The sequence below is a fragment of the Gigantopelta aegis genome, chromosome 15, assembly GCF_016097555.1.
Source record: "Gigantopelta aegis isolate Gae_Host chromosome 15, Gae_host_genome, whole genome shotgun sequence".
In the NCBI taxonomy this organism is placed as follows: Eukaryota; Metazoa; Mollusca; class Gastropoda; order Neomphalida; family Peltospiridae; genus Gigantopelta; species Gigantopelta aegis.
In genome coordinates this window covers 27,070,935-27,098,567 of record NC_054713.1, presented here as the reverse complement: position 1 = coordinate 27,098,567, position 27,633 = coordinate 27,070,935, and the positions used below count along the sequence as shown (strand labels likewise).

Sequence of the window (27,633 nt, the reverse complement as noted above, 5' to 3'; positions counted from 1 at the left end):
GGACATTTGGACATAAATACGCTCTCATTACAGTCAGAGACCAACCTATGTATTTTTTTGGCAATTCCTGACAACCAAAAAGTTGGCAAAGATTCCCGCTCTAATACCACATCAAGCCTATGTTTGACGTCAAATACCTTTAGATCGATCATTTTCGAGTTAGCTGATAAAAAAAATCCATTTATTAATCACTAATACACATACTACAGAAAGAAATCCGACTGCACCCACATTCAGCTACGCTTCGTGACACTCCGTCGCCATAATTACAACGCTTGGCGACCTATTTCCGAGACATAGATCACGTGATTGCCCACTGGGCTATTCCGCCTAGTAGACGGAATGGCTGAATGGGTGATCATGTGACGCAACGTCACGATATAGGTCGGCAAACTTAGAATTCTGCTGTCCGGAGTTTGCCGAAGCATAGCTGAATGTGTTTGCTGGATGATCTACAAGATATGGCACACAAATCTTAAGTTGTGAAATTTACTTTTGACGCATAAAAACATACTTACCCTTGTTATTTTGTCTGTATATTTTTCAGTCTCAAACTGACAATTCGTGCATGAGTGCAAACACATAAAGTGATGAGATCATCTCAGGATTCCTTCTAGGCAGTGGTACCAAAATAGCTATGATTCACTGTGCCCCTTGATTCACAGTGCCCCGGTTTCCCCTATTCCTATTCATAATGAATTCAAGACTTTTAAGAAATTTAATCAGTGAGACATGTTGGAGAACATTTTGTCAGTCTCATCCGCAGTTTGTATTTTCGTACAACCAGTCAAGCAAGTCACGTGACATTTTGTACACCTCATCAAATTCTGTATTTTCCCGCAAATGACAATTAAGGTGTACTTGTGGTATGCATTAGCTACTGACCCATCAAAACGCATTAAATTTATCTAAAAGGTAATACTGTGTGTATGCATTTTACTGTTTTTAATACACTACATGTATATTCGCATGCAGTTTCTTGTGATCTATGCATGGTAGCAAATAAACATTTCTGGTAAATTGTCAGTTTATTATAGTGATCACAATTAATATTTTTAACAGGATATGTTGATATTTTCAAGGTTTTATATTTTCAAGGCTGGCCACTTAAATTACCCTCAAAACCCATGAAACTAAAAACCCACAAACATTTCCAATTATACAGTATTTCCTTTTTGTTCTCTATTTAAAAAAAACATTTCAGGGTTTTAGCATAACCATGGACTATCTGAACACATCCACTATCCGACCAGCCTATGAGTTACCATGGTTACAGAAATCAATAGATGACAAAGAAGGCTTGGCAAGGACCCTAACTGATCTCTTCATCTTTTCAAGATTGTACCAGTAAGTTATTAAAACAGAAAAAGTATCTACAGTTTATTATTTCTCTCTTTTTATGACATCCCTAGGTCATATGATCTCTTGTGACAGTCAGTAGGGGAGATTCCGGTAATTGCAGACACTCTTGACTTCCACTCTATCGGTTACTTGCTAACAGAACACTAGACTCCAGGTATCTACCTAAAATTTAGATAAACTTGATTGGCTGTTTTTTCTGTTACTGAATATCACTGTGGTATCTGTTTTGTCACTGTAAATTATAATAAAGTAAGAATGGTTAACGGAGATGAAATGAATATGTTTGCATATGTTGGTGAAGTGTGCACATGGACATTGGATACATTTTATAAACATTTCAGGACTTATATAATTTTTATAACATCCACTAGCCATAGGATCAGTGATTTAATTTTTTTTACTAGCCTCGATTAAAAATTTACTAGCCCTACTTTACTTTAAGTTAATACGATTTTACTAAATAATAGTAATAATCAGATATGTCACCTAAAGAGGGACATATATGAGCTTAAAAACACTAACATTGGGGGGTTGGGTGGGGGCAGGATATTCACATTTACAAAATAGACTTAACTGCAACATTTGACTGAAAACAAATTCACTAGCCGTCGGGCATGACAACAGTAGTTATTTACAAGCCCAACAATAAATATCACTAGCCATGGGAGTGGGGATACCATAATCTAGAAGGCCTGACATTTATTTTGTTACAAAATATTAATAATTAAAGTCGTCATTAATTGTAATTACTTGTAGGTTAAACGTTTTCTCTCATTCTGAAACTTTTGTGAAAAAACCCCACTTTACACAACCTTATTTATTTTTCTAGAGAGAGGGATTATGAATTGTTGGATTTGTGGAAAAGTACTGGCTACAGCTTCATACAATATGGAGAGATGTTTGAGAAAGAGTTTGACACGAGGCTGGTGGAGTATTACATGCTGTACAACGATGGAGCCGCTTCGTCAAACAAACCTCCCGGAGTGGCGGTAATTCACTAGTCCCTGGACTTGTAGCTTTTGTTACCTTCGGGTGAAACTTAGCCCAGTGGTACAACGTAAACGCTCTCTTGATGCTCTGTCAGTGTTGGATCGATCCCCGAATGTGGGCCCACTGGGCTATTTCTCATTCCACCCAGTGCACCATGACTGGTAAATCAAAGGCCATAGTATGTGCTATATGTCTGTGGGATGGTGCATATAAAGGATTCCTTGTTACTAATGGAAAAATGTAGCGGGTTTCCTCACTAAGACTGCATGTCAACATTACCGAGTGTTTGACATCCAATAGCCGATGATTAAAAAATCAATGTGCTCTAGTGGTGTCACAAATATAAATACTACCACCCCTCACCATTAAAGTGAATCAGAAAAAATTGGGGGTCAAGCTGCTCATTTCTGAGATAACGGGTAGCATCCTTGACTACCCTAGTTCCGCACAAAATTTGAGTACTGTTTTTTTCACAGGTACCCCATGTTTCAAGCACAAGGCTACTTGACACAGTGGTACCAGATGAAATAAAATGAACTTTTTTTTTTTTTACAACCAACACACTCAAATTAATCACCAATCACTGGACTTGTGGTGTTCACTTCTCTATCAAAAGTTGGGTGCACCTCGAAATTTGACCCAGCCAGAAGTTATTTGCTGTGTAGTGAACATGCACATACTGACATTTATTTAGAATAATGAAACGTGAATAATGATGAATGATGATCATTTAGCATAAGTATTTTATAAGATGCTATTTTACGTGAAAGCAAAAATAAAAATAACACTGTTTACTTGTAATTGGTAATAATTAAATTTCTGTTACATTCATTACAACGTAACGTCATCCCATTGGTCCAGACGTAGCAAAGGGAGTGTGTTCATTTGTCAATGAAGTTAAAAATTACGTCTTCAGGGAACGTCATATCTGATGACATCATTTTATATGGGCAAGTTGTCTTACTGAGGGTTATTGTTTATGAACAAAAAATAATTCAAAATAAAGTATGGTGTTTTAGTGTTTATTATTAGCCTGTACATATGATTCAAATTTAATTATAAGTAATATTGTCTGTTATTAAAATTCTTTTTATGTTCATTGGGGTATGAACAAAAAAAACCATCTGCTGTGAGAATGGCTTGATGCGGATGATTTTTTTTGTTCATACCCCGAGGAATGTAAAAGAAATAACAGACAGACAGGGTCGGTGGCAAAATTTAGGGTTGTCTGGTTTTAAGGGTTTGTAACGTTTTGTATTGAGACACTTACTTGTCTGAACTTTATTGTTACTGAAAATGTGCACGAACTGTGAAGAAAAATCTCACAAATGAACAACAAGCAAACGACAACAAATCGGATGTTGATTGCGCGAACCGTGCACGAGAAAACAAACCGAACCAAAATTATAACGGTCACGTGATATACCAACGTCTGTGACATTGAAATGGAAATATCCTCTCTAAAAATAGATTGGACCTCGCTTGCTTAACGGTTTTTTCTCGACAACACGTCTTGTGAAAAAATGCAAAAAATGCATTTCGTGGTTTTACAAACATCAGGATTACCAAAAAGCACTTCAGGTGAATGGAAATGTGTATTCTAAATAATAAAATTAAGTAAAGTGCAATTTTATTTGTGAAAAATGGGGTTTAATAGCGAAAAACAACGCTGTAATGGTTAACAAATAAACGTAACTAGGGTGTGTCCCTTTAAATATAAAGAATACATTAAAATAAGTTAAAATCATATCATGCTCATACATGTAGTGAAGTATTGTATCATACAGTTAACCTTTCAAATGAATGAACCATGCAACTATACTAAATTCATCAATTGTTTTGTAGATGCTGATATTTTTGGAGCAAATGCAGGACTTTTTCGAGTTGGCAGTGTGTAAGCTGGCCAGCATGCAGATGTCCAATAGAATTATTGGAATTTTGGTCAGTGTTCTCCGATCTTTTTACATTCAGCAAATTTCAGCAACGTTGTTAGTTTTTCTAGCATACCAATGTCTATAACAGTTCTGTGATTTCTGTGACATACAATGTAATATACTAATTTATTAATAGAAATAAACAATGTTTAAATATTTAATTTGTTCATATAGAATTTCTGAGACCCATACCCTAAAAATGCTCCCACACAATCTATATTCCATATAATTAAAGTAAAGTTTGTTTTATTTAACGACACCACTAGAGCACATTGATTTTTTTATCTTAATTATCATCGGCTATTGGATGTCAAACATATGGTCATTCTGACACTGGTTTTTTTTAGAGGAAACCCGCTGTCACCACATAGGCTACTCTTTTACAATAGGTAGCAAGGGATCTTTTATTTGCGCTTCCAACAGGCAGGATAGCACAAACTATGGCCTTTGTTGAACCAGTTATGGATCACTGGTCGGTGCAAGTGGTTTACACCTACCCATTGAGCCTTGAGGAGCACTCACTCAAGGTTTGGAGTCGGCATCTGGATTAAAAATCCCATGCCTCGACTGGGATCCGAACCCAGTACCTACCAGCCTGTAGTTCAATCCATATAATTAATGCTGAAAGTACATATATTGAGATGTGATGAAGTAGACTTTTTGTTAGGAAACGCTGCAAATAATTCAGCAAATATTCAGCAGTGTTTTACTTAATTTTTTTTGTAAACCTGCCACTTAATAAGAATCAACTTCAACAGGAATTGAAAGTTATACTTGTAACTCTCATGCAGGCAGGAATGGTTCTGTTTATCAAGAAATAATTTGCTATAGCCTAACCAATATTAGATAACTTTATTGTAAATAATTAGATGTTAGATATTCATTTAGAATGAATGAATGTTTAATGACACCCCAGGACAAAATACACATCAGCTGTTTGGTGTACACTCTGTGGCTGATTTGCATTGCTACAGATACATGTACCAGCAGTGTTAATAGTTACTAAGAAACTATTTATCACAAGTTAACTATTATCTCTCTAACTGACTGAAGAAATAAACTTTCTAAATTAATTTTGTTACTGTACCTGTAGTTTTTAATTTGTGTGTCTAGAATAATGTGGAGAATGTAGACAACTATGAAGAGCAGTCCCGACAGAAGAAACTAGCCAATCACAAATACCAGCTGGCCTGTAGTTACTGCGACACAGAGCGATACGCAGATGGAAAGAAACTACATTATGAGACTTTAGAGTACTACAAAAAGTAAGTATTTGAGATCACAAATACCAGCTGGCCTGTAGTTACTGCGACACAGAGCGATACGCAGATGGAAAGAAACTACATTATGAGGCTTTAGAGTACTACAAAAAGTAAGTATTTGAGATCACAAATACCAGCTGGCCTGTAGTTACTGCGACACAGAGCGATACGCTGATGGAAAGAAACTACATTATGAGGCTTTAGAGTACTACAAAAAGTAAGTATTTGAGATCACAAATACCAGCTGGCCTGTAGTTACTGCGACACAGAGCTATACGCTGATGGAAAGAGACTACATTATGAGGCTTTAGAGTACTACAAAAAGTAAGTATTTGAGATCACAAATACCAGCTGGCCTGTAGTTACTGCGACACAGAGCGATACGCAGATGGAAAGAAACTACATTATGAGGCTTTAGAGTACTACAAAAAGTAAGTATTTGAGATCACAAATACCAGCTGGCCTGTAGTTACTGCGACACAGAGCGATACGCAGATGGAAAGAAACTACATTATGAGGCTTTAGAGTACTACAAAAAGTAAGTATTTGAGATCACAAATACCAGCTGGTCTGTAGTTACTGCGACACAGAGCTATACGCTGATGGAAAGAAACTACATTATGAGGCTTTAGAGTACTACAAAAAGTAAGTATTTGAGATCACAAATACCAGCTGGCCTGTAGTTACTGCGACACAGAGCGATACGCAGATGGAAAGAAACTACATTATGAGGCTTTAGAGTACTACAAAAAGTAAGTATTTGATTTCACAAATACCAGCTGGCCTGTAGTTACTGCGACACAGAGCTATACGCAGATGGAAAGAGACTACATTATGAGGCTTTAGAGTACTACAAAAAGTAAGTATTTGAGATCACAAATACCAGCTGGCCTGTAGTTACTGCGACACAGAGCTATACGCAGATGGAAAGAAACTACATTATGAGGCTTTAGAGTACTACAAAAAGTAAGTATTTGAGATCACAAATACCAGCTGGCCTGTAGTTACTGCGATACAGAGCGATACGCAGATGGAAAGAAACTACATTATGAGACTTTAGAGTACTACAAAAAGTAAGTATTTGAGAGCACAAATACCAGCTGGCCTGTAGTTACTGCGATACAGAGCGATACGCAGATGGAAAGAAACTACATTATGAGACTTTAGAGTACTACAAAAAGTAAGTATTTGAGATCACAAATACCAGCTGGTCTGTAGTTACTGCGACACAGAGCTATACGCTGATGGAAAGAAACTACATTATGAGGCTTTAGAGTACTACAAAAAGTAAGTATTTGAGATCACAAATACCAGCTGGCCTGTAGTTACTGCGACACAGAGCGATACGCAGATGGAAAGAAACTACATTATGAGGCTTTAGAGTACTACAAAAAGTAAGTATTTGAGATCACAAATACCAGCTGGTCTGTAGTTACTGCGACACAGAGCGATACGCAGATGGAAAGAAACTACATTATGAGGCTTTAGAGTACTACAAAAAGTAAGTATTTGAGATCACAAATACCAGCTGGTCTGTAGTTACTGCGACACAGAGCGATACACAGATGGAAAGAAACTACATTATCAGACTTTAGAGTACTACAAAAAGTAAGTATTTGAGATCACAAATACCAGCTGGCCTGTAGTTACTGCGACACAGAGCGATACGCAGATGGAAAGAAACTACATTATGAGGCTTTAGAGTACTACAAAAAGTAAGTATTTGAGATGTTTTATTTTTTAGTCCCCTACTGGTTCAACTGGAGGGGACTATATAGTCATCTCCATTCATGCGTCTGTCTGTCTGTCCATCTGTCCATCTGTCTGTATATAGCTTTGTCAAGTACTGTCACAGGTCAAGTTTCACTGAGTGAATTGTGGCCCTTGAACTTAAAAGATATGAAAAGTTGTCTTCCAGACATTTAATTGTTTTTAGAATGCCTCAACATATTGGTCTGTCATTTTGTGTACAGCTTTATCATGTTCTGTGTTACAGATCATGTTCGACTTTTGTGTCAAGTTACCTATTTTTCACAGAGTTACGGCCACTGAACATTTGTTTTCCAGACTTTTTTGTTGCAATAATTATGTGTGCATGCATGAAGACATTGACATGGTATTTTGTAAATTGCTTTATCATGTTCTGTTATATTATAGATCAAATTTAACTTTCATGGTGATTTAATTCACCAATTTATCACAATTATGGTCATTGAATTTACGTGATACAAAAATTTGTTGGGCCCTGCATATTGAGAGTACTACATGCATGTAGTACTCTCAAAATGCTTTTTAGTCTTGACAGAGTTATGTCCCTTGAACTTAGAAGAAGCGAAAGAAAACAATTACGGTACATTGTTTTTCGTAAAGCCTTAAGATATTGAGCAGAAATTTTGTGTATGGCTTTATTATGTACTGTTATAGATCGAATTTGACTTTCATGGCGATTTACCCATTTTTTGACAGAGTTAATGCCTTTGAAATTAGGAGATATAAACATGCGTTGTCATACATGTACTGCTTTAGTACAATAAGTCTTAAAAAACGTATTACTGTGAAAAACAAACTGTCCAACCAGGGCTAGCTCTGGCACTCACCAAATTCACCAATTGCAAATTTTAAACACAACTGGCAAATTTTATTTTAATCTGGGGAAAGAATTTCATGTAATGATTCATAGTTTGTTGAAAATAATGGTGGGTTTCTGCAGTTTTTGGAGTTCATTAGATAATTTGGTGAAACTTTCTAAACATCCAGAGCTATATATATATATCTCTCTGCCAACCCAAAAGAAATTTGTTATTGACCTCAAAATTTATTTATTTTTATCTTCTTGCTTTGTGTGTGTTCTGCTTGACATATAAGAACATGGTTTTATTTTGTTTTGTAACTGAAATGTGTGTGTAAGTGTGTTTATTTAAAAACACTAATTTTCCCACTTTTAGAGCTCTGGAAAATGGTGATTTAACCAAAAAATTTGCAGAGACTCGTATGGCATGGTGTTACAATGGATTGGGACTAATAGCTCGTTACTTGGGCAAGCTACAAGAGGTGAGTTTTTTATGCAGCTACATGTACCTGTACCTTTTAAACCCCATATAATATTGTATAACAAGAACATACAGTAGAATCTCGTTGGGTTGAACTCGGAAGGGTCGAATATACCGCAACGCTCGAACCAAAAACAAAGTCCCGAGATACACTAACACAATATTTACCGAATGATTAGGTCGAACTACCTGATGGGTCAAACACTTTCTCGAGCACTGACGGGGTTCCAGCCAATGAGATTCAACTGTATCTGGTTTGACTCCAGTTCAGTTACTTTATCTTAATTTTAACCATGGTAACGGTAATGCTGTGGAGATTAACGTGGAGTTTCCAGATTTCCCCAACATTTATTTTGACATAGAACTTTCACCCATAATCATTAATCACAAAATTACAGTGAAACTTGGAGACTATTTTCCATGGCATAGTTTTGCCGTGCTTATTTTTTTAATTGCCAGGGCTGATACAGATATAAAGAAATAAATTATAATAAAAATTAGAAACATCTTTATAAAAACACTTTTGATAATTTAGTTGATACGTACTATAACAATTGTTTTGAGTTGTATATTACAATGTTTAGTTAGACGATATTAAGTCATACATGTCATTTTAACCTTTAGACTACTGGATTAATTTTTAACAAAAACCACGTTGAGTGGGTACAAGTTTATAATTTGTACTCACATACATTCACTTAAATGTTTTATAAATACATGAAATAAAGTTCATATATGAATCAGTAAGTATCATTTTCGTGTCTTTTTTGTAAAAAAATTTATTTTTAGATCGGCTAATGGTGATTAAAATTAGGCAAAAAATCGAAAAAGTTGCATTTACTTGCGGGCATTTGTGGCCAGCTGTCCAGTATGTATGTCCATTATTCCCGATAACAGTGGTTTTCTGACCAGAATTTTTTTTAAAACCCGAACTACGATTCATATTGCAATATTTGGTAATTTTCGTTGTTGGTAAAACGATCAAATTTATTATCAAATTAGCTGTCACAGTCGGCTATTGATCCCTGAAAATGACCGCGACGTGCCGCCATTGTTGTCAAGCGAAAATACTTGCCGAAAACCACTTTTTGAACACAAAATTTCACGGTATTTTCAATTGAAAAAATCAAAACAAAAGCGACGATTTTGAAAAAATTTCATTTTTCTTTTATTATATTTCCGTTTCCGGTGAGTGTCATGTGCAAAACGGCGGGAAATATGAATTGGGGAATGCACTGTATACAGTGTACAGTATGTCGACTGCAGTAGTCAGAAGGTTAATAATAATATGTTCAGGGATGTGTGAGCTCGAAATGCGTAAATGCACTTTTCCATTTTGTCTAAAAAAAAAAAAAACCATGATGTTCAATACTGTTGACCACTCAAGGTTCATTTGCATGTTTTCATGGTTTCAAGTTTATGATGTGTGCCTTGTATTATAAGTTATAACCAGTTTAGATTTGTTAGCATTGAATGCAATTTTTGGCAGTTCTAGGGGTTGCAAACAACAATTTTCCTTCAGGGGCCCTTGAGTGGCCCCTGGCCCCTGGCCGCAGTAAGCTTTTTTGTTCCAGCCCCTCTCACATCCTTGTATGTTGATCAAGGAAAATATTGTCTTACAACAGCCTATGTGTACTATATGACCAGTGGACAAACTGGATTGGGTATGAAACATTCTGTATCCTTTTCAGAGGCTTGTGATTGAGGGTCATAAAATGTTGTCTGTATGTTTGTGAGATGTTTAGGGTATACACATGTTAGCATTCACTAGCCTGCAAGAGTATTCAAATACAAATCAGTTGTGAAGAGATGCTATAGTCCACTTTTGTCGTTTCTCACACTGCAGGCTAGAGAACTGCTTCAGAAATCTCATGACATACACGAGGACCATGACAATAAACTATAGTCCACACTTATACACGAGGACCATGACAATAAACTGTAGTCCACACTTGTACACGACATACACGAGGACCATGACAATAAACTAGTCCACACTTGTACACGACATACACGAGGACCATGACAATAAACTATAGTCAGCACTTGTACACGACATACATGAGGACCATGACAATAAACTATAGTCCACACTTATACACGAGGACCATGACAATAAACTGTAGTCCACACTTGTACATCACATACACGAGGACCATGACAATAAACTGTAGTCCACACTTGTACACGACATACACGAGGACCATGACAATAAACTATAGTCAACACTTGTACACGACATACATGAGGACCATGACAATAAACTATAGTCAGCACTTGTACATCACATACACGAGGACCATGACAATAAACTATAGTCAGCACTTGTACACGACATACACGAGGACCATGACAATAAACTATAGTCCACACTTATACACGAGGACCATGACAATAAACTGTAGTCCACACTTGTACACGACATACACGAGGACCATGACAATAAACTATAGTCAGCACTTGTACACGACATACATGAGGACCATGACAATAAACTAGTCAGCACTTGTACATGACATACACGAGGACCATGACAGTAAACTATAGTCAGCACTTGTACACGACATACACGAGGACCATGACAACAAACTATAGTCGGCACTTGTACATCACATACACGAGGACCATGACAATAAACTATAGTCACACTTGTACATCACTTACACAAGGACCATGACAATAAACTATAGTCACACTTGTACACAACATACACAAGGACCATGACAATAAACTATAGTCCACACTTGTACATCACTTACACGAGGACCATGACAATAACCTGTAGTCAGCACTTGTACATCACATACACGAGGACCATGACAATAACCTGTAGTCAGCACTTGTACATCACATACACGAGAACCATGACAATAAACTATAGTCCGCACTTGTACATCACATACACGAGGACCATGACAATAACCTGTAGTCAGCACTTGTACATGACATACGAGGACCATGACAATAAACTATAGTCCGCACTTGTACATCACATACACGATGACCATGACAATAACCTGTAGTCAGCACTTGTACATCACATACACGAGGACCATGACAACAAACTATAGTCACACTTGTACACAACATACACAAGGACCATGACAATAAACTATAGTCCACACTTGTACATCACTTACACAAGGACCATGACAATAACCTGTAGTCAGCACTTGTACATCACATACACGAGGACCATGACAATAAACTATAGTCAGCACTTGTACATCACATACACGATGACCATGACAATAACCTGTAGTCAGCACTTGTACATCACATACACGATGACCATGACAATAACCTGTAGTCAGCACTTGTACATCACATACACAAGGACCATGACAATAACCTGTAGTCAGCACTTGTACATCACATACACGAGGACCATGACAATAAACTATAGTCACACTTGTACACAACATACACAAGGACCATGACAATAAACTATAGTCCACACTTGTACATCACTTACACGAGGACCATGACAATAACCTGTAGTCAGCACTTGTACATCACATACACGAGGACCATGACAATAACCTGTAGTCAGCACTTGTACATCACATACACGAGAACCATGACAATAAACTATAGTCCGCACTTGTACATCACATACACGAGGACCATGACAATAAACTATAGTCCGCACTTGTACATCACATACACAGGACCATGACAATAACCTGTAGTCAGCACTTGTACATCACATACACGATGACCATGACAATAACCTGTAGTCAGCACTTGTACATCACATACACGAGGACCATGACAATAACCTTTAGTCAGCACTTGTACATCACATACACGATGACCATGACAATAACCTGTAGTCAGCACTTGTACATCACATACACGAGGACCATGACAATAAACTATAGTCACACTTGTACACAACATACACAAGGACCATGACAATAAACTATAGTCCACACTTGTACATCACTTACACGAGGACCATGACAATAACCTGTAGTCAGCACTTGTACATCACATACACGAGGACCATGACAATAACCTGTAGTCAGCACTTGTACATCACATACACGAGAACCATGACAATAAACTATAGTCCGCACTTGTACATCACATACACGAGGACCATGACAATAACCTGTAGTCAGCACTTGTACATGACATACGAGGACCATGACAATAAACTATAGTCCGCACTTGTACATCACATACACGAGGACCATGACAATAACCTGTAGTCAGCACTTGTACATCACATACACGAGGACCATGACAATAACCTGTAGTCAGCACTTGTACATGACATACACGAGGACCATGACAATAAACTATAGTCAACACTTGTACATGATACACAAGGACCATGACAATAAACAATAGTCAGCACTTGTATATGACATACACGAGAACCATGACAATAGTCCACACTTGTCATTTCTCATACAGGCTAAAGAACTGCTTCAGAAATCTCACGACATACACAAGGAACATGACAACAAACGGAACATGGCTGATGCTCTGCAGAATCTTGGTCTGGTTGCATTGGATTTAAAGGAATACGACAAGGCTATTGCCATCTACGAAGATGCTCGTAAGGTATGTGTTCATGGTAAAATTAATACACAATTAGATATGTCAAATGATGTGACTCGCAAAAAGAAAACATTTCTTTAAATATTTATCCTGCAATCACTGTTTATATAAGATATGATGACTATAGATAAATTTCTATATTTTCTGTCTGACCAAAAATGTATGCTTTTGTTTAACATAACTACTTTTACACTAGTTATGCATGATCAGCAAAAGAATGTTGTATTGTTAAAAATTACCTTTTCTTTTATTTCCAGTCGATGGTTTTGATTTTTAAAATTTTTGAATGCAATGTTTATTTTTAGAATAAGAAATAAATATTTATTTTAGAACTATTTTGTGTTGGTGTATAGATATTGTACATGACAAGGTGTATTCAACACATGTGGACCTAATAGCCTAGTTCAAAATGGTAAGGTCTCACTACACAGATGTCATCTGCCATTGAAACCCATGTTAAACTGCCCAACTTCAAGCGAACATTGCCCATAGAACGGGTTCTCGTTGGCACTAACAACATACACCATTGCGAACATACATTATATAAGCATTTATTTTCACTCCAAAATTGAGAACATTTCCGTTCATCTTGCCTAGACTTATTATCCTAAATAAGATTAGTGTTATATGACATGTCCATCACCTTGGATAAATAAGCTTTAAAATATTTTAAGTAAAAAATATGGGCCAAAATCTCCAATTGGTCAGCACAGACTTTTTTTCAAACTCTATTCTCAGCAGTGCACAGTAAATTAATGCCAAGGTCAAGGTCATTATGAACTCCCATGCCTGAGTGTAACCTAATTAAGCAATTATGACTGTCAAATAACAGTAAATGGCACACAATATAAAATAATGATAATATAGTGAATATATGCTATAGGTTCCATTAGACCAAATCAATTCCTATTGCCGATAATGTTAACGTTTACTAATAAAACTGATATAAGCAGCGTTTCAACACACCCAGGAAGTACAGCAATAGAAAGTGTGGCACCTCACATCTAATCTAGCTGCAAGAAAATGGGGGGTCACGTATCATTTATGAGATTTAATTTATGTTTTTAATAGCAACCGTCATTTTTGCTGAAAATTGCAGTTCCATTTTTGGGGGTACCCCGCATTAGTTTCAACCTCTGGTATATACTACATAACAACTGTATGACAAATGAAAGTGTATTTATTTATTGTCAATGGATAATAGTATTTGCACAAATAATCAATGTCACATATTACTACCAATCACACCCACAGCTGCTTTTACGCCGTAAATATTTGACGGTGCACGTCGAACTTTGACACGGTACTCTCTTCTTTGGTACTATGCAACCTAAACATACATATTGTTTTAATTCTTCACCATTTCCTAGAAGTGAATATGTGAACCATAACATGTGTCCCAATTAGGAACTATAGTGGACCGTGATGAATGAACTGTCACCCGGAAGTGATCTGTGTAGTGAGACCTTAAAGTCTAGTGACCGATTTTGTCAAACTTGGTTTGAAGTCATTTTGATAATTTGGGTCATTTACACCATGAAAAGCTATACTAGAGCCATGTAACTTATGAACTCTAAACAATACACCAAAAGATAGATGCACCATACCATCCAATAAAACTTCATATCACATTGTCACTCCTTGGTCATCCACACAATAGATGGTCATCAAACAAGCAGCCACTATATGGTAATGTATGACCTTGTTGGTAGTTCTGATATGGGGAACATACAAAGAAGCTAATTATCTAGTTAGTTCATTAAAAATATTAGTTTCCATCAATTGTTGCTATGGGCAACAATTGTTTCATAATGAAGTGTTGAAATCCTGTTTTTTTTCTGTATATTTCAGCATGAAGATCCACATATTATTAATGGCAGATACAAATTCTACTTTCATAGTAGAATACTATGTTATATATTCACAATACCATCAAAACTGTGTGTCATTATGACTGTACATTCGAAAAAATTCATATGCACAAAATCACAGAAATTAGGGTGAATTTGGATATTGACCTTGTGACCTTGAATTTTGACCTTTTACAATGAGAAACTCAGTGTTAGACACTCAGATCAATTTATTTATTACATGTAAGTATACTAGAATATACATTTTGACACACACACCCCTAAAAAATAAAAATAAAAATAATAAAAATAAATAAAATTGACATTTGCAATATTTACCCAAATAGGGCCCCCATACACTTGGCTGAAATCCACATCGATGTAATTACCTTTTATAAGGATGCTACACTAGTACATTTTCATTTTGGCTTGCTAAACTTATATATTTTGGGATAAACAGTAATTTCATGTTTTACATTATGGTCTCACTACACAGATGTCATCTGCCATTGAAACCCATGTTAAACTGCCCAACTTCAAGCGAACATTGCCCATAGAACGGGTTCTCGTTGGCACTAACAACATACACCATTGCGAACATACATTATATAAGCATTTATTTTCACTCCAAAATTGAGAACATTTCCGTCTCAGTTTTTTGCTATATGACTGCATCTGGCTGTAGTACTGGTCCGAACAGGTGGTTCATTAACCGATTCACTCCGGCTGTCACTTGCGCTATATACCCATGTCCCAAAAGGTCGATGCACAATATTACAAAATAACATTGGCAAAATACAGCCAGAAGGCTTACCATTAAACATACATATTGTTTTAATTCTTCACCATTTCCTAGAAGTGAATATGTGAACCATAACATGTGTCCCAATTAGGAACTATAGTGGACCGTGATGAATGAACTGTCACCCGGAAGTGATCTGTGTAGTGAGACCTAACATTAGAGAATTTATTTAGCAAATAGTAACAACATATTTCAATTTTGTTACCTTTAATGAGGAGAGTGATTTTGCACCTGACGCCAGTTTAGGAAAGTAATTTAAACTTTCTGTGATACTGCTCACAGCGACCGCTATTAGCTTGCGATATTGTTCACTTCATAACTGAAATTATATCGGGAATACTTTTCTAACAGTTAAACATTTAGCATGCTCACATTCTCATTGTATCTGATATATTTAGTTTTTTATTTACATTTATGATTATATAGGAAGTAACTGGTTACTGTCTTAAGATATCGGCTTTATCCTGCGAAGGTTAGAATGGCGAATGCAGCGAGGCTTCGCCATTCAACCTGAGCAGGATAAAGCCAGTATCTTAAGACAGTAACCAGTTATTTCTTTTATCTTGCAATCCTAAAGGAATAGTCGGAAAATCATTATTAAATTTCATTTTTGTGTATGCAAATAGAGTATCGTCAACCTAGCAAGGCTATTGCTGTATATGACGTCACGCAAGATACATAACGTCATTTTTTATAAGATACTAGCTACATTCTGTCACATTCTGATTCAAAATGTTTCTCAACTCTTAATTTATAAATAAATATACAAGTTTTGTACTCTTATTGCAAAACTAAAAGTTATTTGTATGTACTGTACTTTAACAAATGATTTAAAGAGTATGTTTGTTGAAAACCTAGTCTGAAACACTCGAGTCGAGTCGGGCTTATGTCCCATGACCTATATTTTTGGTCAGTGACCGAAAATATAGAGATTTATCTAGTCATCCTATCTTGCCAGTGTATACAGTGATTGCAGGATAAATGTACATGTATAACCAAATGTATGTTTGTTTTGTTTTTTCAGATATATGAAGAAAAGTTTTTTGGGACTGTGCCCCATATTATTGGAAATCTTCTCACCAACGTCGGTTTGTGCTACAGAAGGAAAAATGATTTGGTTTCTGCTGAGAAAAACTATTTGGAGTAAGAGTTGTTACCCTTTATTTAGGTTTAACCATGTTTGTTTGTTTATATAAGGCTCCTATAATTAAGATCCAGAAAATTGTATTTGAAAAAGCAAGGAAAAAAAGCATTTAAATTAATGGGGAAAAGTGAAGAAATGGAATCGTGCATTTGTTTATTTTACATAACGTTGGGTTTTTTCTCCTTTTTTTTCTGCAGTCTGTAATTGTGTGGTTGTGTTGTGCGAGCACCAAGATGAGAGAGCAACATCATCGTTTTTTATATACTTAACGAATGATTTGAGATGTGTCCATTTTCTTTTCATACTGTTGTTAACTGACCTCGTACTAACTGGATGATTTTAGCCAATGAAATGGCTGAAGTGTTATGTATTAAAGGATGCATACCAAATCAAATCCAATATAGTTGAAAATAGTAGCATGTGTCTAAAGCTGCTACATGTAGCATTTCAATCAACATATAAACCATGCATATAAATACCACAAACTCTCAGCTGTAAAGTAAACTGGAAATAATGGCTAGTTAAGCTGCTACATGTAGTTTCAGATTTAGTGAGAATCATCTTTGACTCCACTAGTTTTATATTTAGCGAGAATCATCTTTGACTCCACTAGTTTCTGATTTAGCGAGAAACATCTTTGTCTCCACTAGTATCAGATTTAGCATGAATTATCTTTGACTCCACTAGTTTTAGATTTAGTGACAATTATCTTTGACTCCACTAGTATCAGACTTAGCAAGAAGCATCTTTGACTCCACTAGTTTTAGATCTAGCGAGAATCATCTTTGACCCCACTAGTATCAGATTGAGTGAGAAGCATCTTTGACTCCACTAGTTTTAGATTTAGTGAGAAGCATCTTTGACTCCACTAGTATTAGATTTAGCAAGAATCATCTTTGAATCCACTAGTTTTAGATTTAGTGAGAATCATCTTTGACTCCACTAGTTTTAGATTTAGTGAGAATCATCTTTGACTCCACTAGTATCAGATTTTGCGTGAATCATCTTTGAATCCACTAGTTTTAGATTTAGCATGAATCATCTTTGACTCCACTAGTTTTAGATTTAGTGAGAAGCATCTTTGACTCCACTAGTATCAGATTTAGTGAGAATCATCTTTGACTCCACTAGTATCCGACTTAGTGAGAAGCATCTTTGACTCCACTAGTTTTAGATTTATGAGAAATCATCTTTGACTCTACTAGTATCAGATTTAGCGAGAATCATCTTTGACTCCACTAGTTTTATACAAAGATTGTCATCCTACCTAGCCACCTTCACAAACATTTCTTTTCTGCACTTTTTTTTTCGCAATGTCTCAAGATACTGAGCTGAAATTATGTGTCTACATATATCATGTACTAGCTGTTACAGAATTGCTTTGACTTTCATGGCGAATAACCCATTATTCACAGTTTTGGCCCTTGAAATTAGGAGATGTGGAAATTTGTTGGGCCCTGTAGGTATGTAGCTCTAGCAGTAATATGAGAAAAACTTGTTTAGCAAAGTAACATGTCCTGTTCATTGTTTTAATCTGGTCAGATCGCTGCGAGTGAAGGCCAATGCTGTGGGCTGGGATCACCCAATCATTGCGGTTAACTACATGAACCTTGGAACACTTGAGATGGTGCGCAAAAACTGGAAAGCTGCTGAAGATTATGCCAAAAAATGTATTGAAATTTACAAAGTAAGTACTTCATTTTCCCGTTGTTAGGTGTTATATTACATTTCAGAATGACAGCCCTGAACAAAAACACGCATCAGCTATTTGGTGTCACACAACACAGGCTCGTAGTCGGGGGTGGTGGTCGGTCGACCCCCCTACCGGTGGCTCTTTTTTTTTTTCAATATGCCCCCCCCCCCCCCCCCCAAGTAACTCGTGCTTCACTATAAGCCTAGATCACCCACCCCCTCAGAATCCTGGCTACGGGCCTGCAACAGTAAGCACAGTAAAATCTCATTGGGTCGAAGTTAGAAAGGTTGAATACACCACAACGCTTGAACCAAAAACGAACTCCCAAGTTTTTTGTTTGGTAAACCCGTGTATTAAGTGATGATAGGTCGAACACATCCTTGGGTCAACTATAAGCCTAATTCGCTCGAACTAAATTATCTGTCCCGTCAGTGTTGTTAGCTATATTTCCCACGAACTGGTGATCCATGAAACCACTGAACAGGACTAACAATTGCTGCATTTGCGCAGTTAGTTATTACAAACTTAGGATTAATTATTTAGGCGGAACAAACTGTAGAAGAATCTGGAAATCACAACAGTAGCCATGCAAACCTTTCTTTACCATACTTGTCATATTGTTTGTGATGTTGTTTGCTAAGGAGCTATCGGTAATGATCTTTCAAGTACGGTTAATGTTATGGTAACTGTCAGATGAATTGTGATGCCAATTTAAACAATTGGTGCATACATGTACATAGGCCTCGGCATCAAGCTTTACTTTGAACACATTTTTCAATACCAGTTTTAATTGAACCAATGGGAGACTTAATCAACTGTAATCACTTCAGCAACTATTAAGAATTTGTCATTTATTTATTTTATTTTACTGCACTTACATCTAATACATAGCCAGTGTGCATCTAATTCAACTTTCTAACTGATGTTACAGAAATATCCAATGTTGGCCGAATGGTTAAGTTGAACTACCCGATGGGTCAAACACTTTCTCAAGCACTGACAGGGTTCGAGCCAACGGGATTCAACTGTATATGAATATGATTATTTTCATTAAAAATTAAAAAAATTATTACGTAATTATGTAAAACCAAATTGTAAAGAGCTGTGTAGAAAGAACAATACAATACAAAAATAAAGGTAAGTATATTTCAAACCTTTGTTCCGAAATCAAAATGTTTAGAATGGATCCAAAGAGAGTTGACACAATACTATAATGATTATATTACAAAGGTCAATGCCTATACCAGATGTGAATTTATTACATTTCAGATACAGTTAAAAAGTTAAACATTTGGTAAGTCCGATATTGCTGCTGTGCCAGCGACATGTGTAAGTTAGATATCGTTACATTAATTGAGATATTTAAATATTTAGAAACACAAAGTGTCACTTGGCACGATTTGAGCCTATACTGCATTGACTTGCGTGGCATTTGACAGTCTACAATGTAACCCCACCGCCACAGAGGTAACCACAAACATGGAAGCCTGTTAACCTTAGTTACTGTATACTGTATATATAAGGGAGAGAAAAGGGGACCGATACCATACAAGCATTTTTTGTATATTTATGAAAATTTTGTGAATTGCCCATTGTAGTAAATAGATCACCTTATATTTGATTTGGGGCAGGTGTAGCCCAGTGTAGTAAATAGATCACCTTATATTTGATTTGGGGCGGGTGTTGCCCATTGTAGTAAATAGATCACCTTATATTTGATTTGGGGCGGGTGTAGCCCAGTGTAGTAAATAGATCACCTTATATTTGATTTGGGGTGGGTGTAGCCCGTTGTAGTAAATAGATCACCTTATATTTGATTTGGGGCGGGTGTAGCCCATTGTAGTAAATAGATCACTTTATATTTGATTTGGGGCGGGTGTAGCCCGTTGTAGTAAATAGATCACCTTATATTTGATTTGGGGCGGGTGTAGCCTGTTGTAGTAAATAGATCACCTTATATTTGATTTGGGGCGGGTGTAGCCCATTGTAGTAAATAGATCACCGTATATTTCATTTGGGGCGGGTGTAAGCCCATTGTAGTAAATAGATCACCTTATATTTCATTTGGGGCGGGTGTAGCCCATTGTAGTAAATAGATCACCTTATATTTCATTTGGGGCGGGTGTAGCTCATTGTAGTAAATAGATCACCTTATATTTCATTTGGGGCGGGTGTAGCCCAGTGGTAAAACATTCGACTGATCTATCCTCGTCAATGCGGACCCATTGGGCCATTTCTCGGTCCAGCCATGCAGTGCACCACGACTGGTATATCAAAGGTCATGGTATGTGTTTTCCTGTTTGGGATGGTGCATATAAAAGTTGCCTTGCTGCTAATTAATTTTTTTTTGCAGATTTCCTCTCTAAGACTATATGTTAGAATTACCAAATGTTTAACATCCAATAGCTGATGATAAATATATTAATGTGGTGGTGTTAAATAAAACAAACTTTAACTCTTTACATTTGATTTATTTTAAGATCAATTTATATCCTGAAGACAATTACAATCATCGACGCGCTCTGGAAAATCTGTTGTTTGCGTGGATGATGATGGACCGCTATGATGATGAAGTGCAGGATATGTTCTGGCGTCTCTGTGAGTACTCACACTTGTCAAAAATGCTGGCAACAATTTGTAATCAGAACTAGGGATGGGACAATTATTCGATGTTACCGAAACCCGCGGTTTTAGACCCACGGATGGGTACACCGTTTCCCAATTTGCGAACTGCAGCTCATTTCGATTAAAAAAAAAAATTGTACATGAATAAACATTTCCGCACCTTGCTGGTAATCCCAATAACCCGTAAAGTACTTCAGTCAATCACAGCATTCGATTCCCTTAAACCGGACATGATTGCATGGGTGATAGGTGCCCTTCATATCCTGCACAGAACCCGCAAATTTCTTCCCAGGACTGTAAAAATTGTAACATCCCAAAATAGGGATTAATCTGCTGAGAAAATAAACATTTTAAGTATGTTTCATCCCAGTTGTCAAAATTTTAAAAAGTAAAGACGTGTTAACTTCATGAATCATAAAATGGCGCCCAATTTCCTTCATATTAATTTAAAATGATTCAACATCACTAATTTCCGTAAGTTTTTATCGCAGTGAAATCATCCACAGTTCCTGAACTACAGTGTACACAAACTACTTTGCACTTTGTTTTCTTCAGTATGAGCAGAAAAAAAAAATAATAATAAAAAATAACTAGTTAAATAATTCACTATTACATATTATGTGCATGTACTTGTGCTTGCTTATCTTTTTTTTAATCAGTGATACCCTTTTATGTAACTTGTGTTGAGTTAAATAATCAATAGAATATAGGCCTATATATTATGTATTAGTGCTGCAACGATAAACCGGTGTACCGGTATACCGCGATAATTGATCAGCTCGATACGAACCGCGGTACAGTTTTGCGTATCGCGATTTTTATACGCTATTTTTTTTCTTGTATCTTATTTGTCTTGAAATAGGCAAACAAACAAACAAACAAAAAACACATCATTTTATTAATTGGTGATGACAGGAAATGTAACAATCACGTCAAGAGTAGTCGGCTTACTTGTTGGCATACGAAGTGATAGGTCGGTTATACTTAGTTCTAACTTTTAAACAAAACGTGTTTAACGATAATTACAAATAAATGTTTTGTTACTTACACATTATCATTCATTGTTCATTTACGTTGGAATACGACTACGGCTATCATCTTCAAAGAAATAAACCAACAAATGAGAATCACACTTCGCTGTTTTTCACTGAACTTCGGCCGATCATTCAAAATACCTTGGCTCTGTTTCAGTCTATCTGCTGAAACATTGCGACTCAATACGTACATTTCCGTGTCAAGCGAGCAGCAACGGAAAAGTCCGATAGTAAGGATTTCCGAATGTGACAATTTATAAATAGTTTGACACTGTCACACCAGTGTTCTAGTAGACTAGTATTGTGTTAAAAAATAAAAATATGACCTAAAACATTTAGCCTGACAACTGAAACTAATAAAGATCATTAAAACGTTATGCCTTCTGTTTTCATTAAAAAAAACCCCAACCCATAAATATTAAATTTAAATAATATCAACTGTATTGCAATACATATTGCAATACAGTTTCTTATATCGCAATATATCGCAATACGGTTTTGACCGTATCATTGCACCCCTATTATGTATTTGTGCTTATATTGAGTAATCCATCCATACTTTAAAAAATATATATATATACTTTAAATCAAAGATTTGACATTATCAAAGTAATAATAAACATTACAGAAATATGTCTTGACATATACAGTCAAACTTCGATAACTGGATCTTGAAGGGGATGAGGTAATAGTTTGAGTTTCAGGGAGTTCGAGTTTTTGAAATTAATATATAAGAGTTCAAATTTGAAACTGCATTGCAGCTGGTTGATTTCGTTTAATATTGTAAGAAGCATGCACTTCACTGCCTATCTCTGAACTCTGAAAACTATACATCCCCAGTTGAAAGGCAAATTAATATATCACTGTTACCACACCTCACGCCATCCCATCCCATCCATACCCACCCCACCCCGGCCAGCTGTTGGCATCTTCGACGCCTGTGGTACATTCATTTTGTGTCTATTGTAAAAGTAAGTAAATAACAAAACAAAAAAAGATAACCCAGATGAATTTGAAATATATGCTTGGGCATATAGGCTACATATATTTATTGACAGAAAAAAGAAAAGAAAAATGGAGACATTTATATACATATACAAATAACAAAAAGAAAATGATATAATGAATGTTGACGTATTTTACAGACGTCATGGCGCGCAGGAACATAACTAACAAATAAAACACTGAATGTCGAATAACACCAAGTACATTTGTTTTACGCAAAATTATTTATACTTAGCACCTCTACTTTCTTTCTCCAATCTGGCCACCCATCCCCATTTCTTGGTCCTACGCGATATTGCTTGGATGACAAGAAAGTAGAACTTTTTAAAACCGATCTGGCTATCCTCATGTTACCGGGTCTTTTCCCAGATTGCTCGATCTGTGATGTATAATTTTTTAACATATCTAAATGACTGGTAATTGATAAACATTAACTGATACATAAATGAAAAAAAGCTAAAATGTGACACGATTCACGCCTTTAAGAGCATATCATATTACAAATGCTCTTTGAAGTTAACCAGACTGTGTCTGTAATTATATATTACGTAGCGAGGCCCTCCGCCATGTACGAAAATGACAACCAAAGACAGGATCATTTTGTTCCATCTATTAATCGATCTATTATTCTGTAATTGCCACCGTAATCCTCAGCAGCCGTCTTGGCTTACCCGAGATAAGCACACTTCGCTTGATTGACATGATTGACAATACATTCGTCTTTAAAATACTATCAGCAAGGACAGTTTGATCAATCCACACGCATCGAGTTTTAGAGGTGCATACTGTATTAAATCTTTATGGCGGGACCAAAGAATTAGATCAAGAGATCAAGTTTTCGAAGTTTGAGTTTTCGAAGGTCATTGTTACTAGTTTGTACAGCAACTCGGCCGAGACCGTCTTTTCAGATCGAGAGAACAAAGTTTTCGAGAGATCGAAGGTGGAGTTATCGAAATTTGACTGTATCTTTATTTCAGACTTCTAAACTTTAAAAAAAATAGCGGAGAGACTATCCCTGTCATTCTCGCCCCCAAATTAGTTTTGTTTAATTAAACAATATTTATTTGCAGATCAAATTTGGGATTGGCCAACAGGCAAGTACCTATATTAAGGCCTCTCCCTACTTTTAACAAATATACATGTTATACATCAAGATGGCTAGAACAATATTACAATAAAGATAACACGGATAGTTGGGGATAAAAATACCAGAGAGGAAGGTGTAGAAGAAACAAAGAATAAATAGCATTCAGTTAGAATGGTTAAATGGTTAACTGATCTCGAAACGCTTACTATTAATTGTAAACTGACGGCGAGTGCATTCTGTATTGTGATTGGTTAATTACATTATTTTTCTGGGATCAAATAGACAATAACACCCGGAAAGCTAATGACGTCATTAAAGGTGACGTCATTAGCAATTGGAACTGGCGAAGTTAACGATTCAAGGATCTACAGTTAGATTGTAGCCAGGCATTTTTTTCAAGCAATAACAAATATACAGTCAGCTAGTTCTGTAAAAAAAACGATTCAGTTTACAATGGACATAACCATGTTGAGTTTTTAGATTTGTGTGTATTATTGTCTATTTGATGCCTGCAAATGTTTAACCTCGGTTGTGGACTTCCAAAAGGTTCTACAACTTAATACATTTTATAATAATGGTCTGTCCAGTAATCTAACGACCTGCCACAAGGTTAACCAAAACACAACAATTTTAAAACATTTATTCAACACAAAGACAAAGAGCTCTTAACAAAATACTGTGGACATTTGACAAGTTATACAATAATATTACCCTGAGATTTCCGACAAATATACTTATTTGAAAGTTCCATACCAAATGAAACACCGGTCTACATGAAAACTTATAATATCGGTAATTTAGGCTACAACTCCTATTACAAATAAATTAGTCCCTATCGGAAACTATCAATTTGATTTGAAAGATGATTTACACCAAAATCCCAAAACTACAATTCTTCCATGTTACAATTAATTTCCGCAACAGCCCCTATTGCAAATGTGAATATCCCACATAGAAATTCAACAATTGGTTTGAAAGCCGAATTATCACGGAGTTCACTACACCTCCCAAACCTCAAACAAACATATCGGAAAACAAATAACTAAAATTTGTCTGCATGTTTAGAAATAATATTTCCAAGAAAAATAAATGGCGTGCACCCCCATGCACAACCAACAAAATGACAACAATTCTTTTACTAACAATGTACAATGATTAACCCCATAGCCAGTAATAAAGCATATGGAAACGGAGAGAGAGAGAGAAAGAAACTCTAAAATCTAGGCTTTAACACCCCCTAAAACATTAATTTTACCCAAACCATAATAACTTACGTGTTGACCCTATGAAAACACATCAGAAAGTAAAGTTCCAAGTTTGACCACACGGGCAACACGAGGACGAAATCGTATCTCATTGGTTCATCCCAAATAAACAATCATATAAAAATTATTACCAATAACAATTACGCATAAAATTCACCAAAATATTCTATTATTACTACAATAGTGTATCCACTTAACAAAATAAAAAAATTAATTAAAAGAAAATACAAATAAACATATATATATTTTACTTCCTGTTAAATTACCGTAAAACCTTTAAATATTACCCTACTTAAAATTTTATCTTAATAACAATGAATTCCATGTTTTTATCCCAGCAGTATTATTCAGTTAGTAAACAGTGATTAGTATAGTTAATACAGAAGAAATAGAGAATATAACAAAATAAAATTACAACTAAAAAAAGAAACTAGGACAGAAAAGTTAAATGGATAAAAACATGGTTCATTACACTATAACGTACCTTTAATGACTTGACAGATACTAGTAACGCACCTTTAATGACTTGACAGATGCTATAACGTACCTTTAATGACTTGACAGATATTAGTAACATACCTTTAATGACTTGACAAATACTAGTAGTTTAAAATGCTTTCACACAAGCGCTGCAAAACTCCTATACGCTAAATGTTCCAAATATGTCATGTTATTCTGACCGGCCTTGGTGGCGTCGTGGTTAGGCCATCGGTCAACAGGCCGGTAGGTACTGGGTTCAGATCTCAGTCAAGGCATGGGATTTTTAATCCAGATACCGACTCCAAACCCTGAGTGAGTGCTCCGCAAGGCTCAATGGGTAGGTGTAAACCACTTGCACCGACCAGTGATCCATAACTGGTTCAACAAAGGCCATGGTTTGTGCTATCCTGCCTGTGGGAAGCGCAAATAAAAGATCCCTTGCTGCTAATCGGAAAGAGTAGCCCATGTAGTGGCGACAGCGGGTTTCCTCTCAAAATTTGTGTGGTCCTTAACCATATGTCTGACGCCATATAACTGTAAATAAAACGTGTTGAGTGCGTCGTTAAATAAAACATTTCTTTCTTTCTTTTCTTTCATGTCATTCTAATGTTTTCAATACATACACTATACAGTAAATCAAACAATTCACTATTCAAGAAATAAATCATACAAACTATGTCATTATTCAAAAGAGTTAACTGTTGGGAATTTTTTCCTTTTCACTAAAAAGCTATTTTTCCTTTTTATTAAAATGCAGGATTTTCAATATTTTTAAAAATAAAATTTAAATAGCCTTTATTGGAAATGAAAACATACGTAATGTAATTTCCCGATATTTGACTACAACTTGGTAATACATTTTCGGTATGATTTTAACTTTTCTTTATGATAAAGTTAACCTTTAAAGGCACTCAATCACAGATTTAGTGGGCGTTATTTCTCAAAACATGGATTATAAATGACAATTACATTAATTTGGAATACCAAACCTCACTATTGTATCACCCAAGACATTTTAATTGAACCACGATTGAGGGAATCCCACGACAACCTGTGAGCAGCTTCATTTTTAAAAATTGGAACTCTGTTTATGAGGAGCTAAAACGTTTGACAAAACTGAGTATTGGTTGGTTTTTGTTTAGTTTTTTGACGGAGCTCTGTAAACAGTACCACTGCAGACGCGTGTGCAGGGATTTTAGCATGGGGAGGAGGTCTACACGGAGGCGAGCGAAGTTTACAGTGAGGGGTCGAGACATTTTCCCCGAAAAATTTATCACAGAAAAAAAAATTTGCTTGTGCAAGGAGATGGGTATGTGCCTGCACCGACAAAAACACTTTGGCACAATAATTTTTGCTTAATACACAACATAATGTCCTGCGTTACTAGAAAATGAAGCCTTGCCTATTTGTTTAATAGTACGTTGATTACAATATTGTGTCAATAAAATTTACCTCATTGACCTCATTAATGTTTATCT

General features: G+C 36.0%; 2 protein-coding genes across 2 annotated transcripts in view; both read left to right on the top strand.

Annotated features, from left to right (window-relative positions):
- The window catches only part of LOC121389743 (TPR repeat-containing protein DDB_G0287407-like), a 78,335-nt gene extending 70,735 nt beyond the window's left edge, over nt 1-7,600 (top strand). The window contains exons 15-19 of the mRNA XM_041521392.1: nt 1,205-1,347; nt 2,192-2,351; nt 4,198-4,293; nt 5,400-5,551; nt 7,522-7,600. Of these exons, the coding sequence (XP_041377326.1) occupies nt 1,205-1,347; nt 2,192-2,351; nt 4,198-4,293; nt 5,400-5,551; nt 7,522-7,600 (630 nt within the window). The remainder of the gene's footprint in view (nt 1-1,204; nt 1,348-2,191; nt 2,352-4,197; nt 4,294-5,399; nt 5,552-7,521) is intronic.
- Nucleotides 7,176-21,310, top strand: LOC121389742 (nephrocystin-3-like). Its single transcript, XM_041521391.1, has 6 exons — nt 7,176-7,263; nt 8,494-8,599; nt 13,024-13,173; nt 16,847-16,965; nt 18,509-18,653; nt 21,140-21,310. Exons 2-6 carry the CDS (start codon nt 8,540-8,542, stop codon nt 21,308-21,310), a joined length of 645 nt encoding a protein of 214 aa, XP_041377325.1. The 5' UTR covers nt 7,176-7,263; nt 8,494-8,539.
- The last annotated feature ends 6,323 nt before the right edge of the window (nt 21,311-27,633 follow it).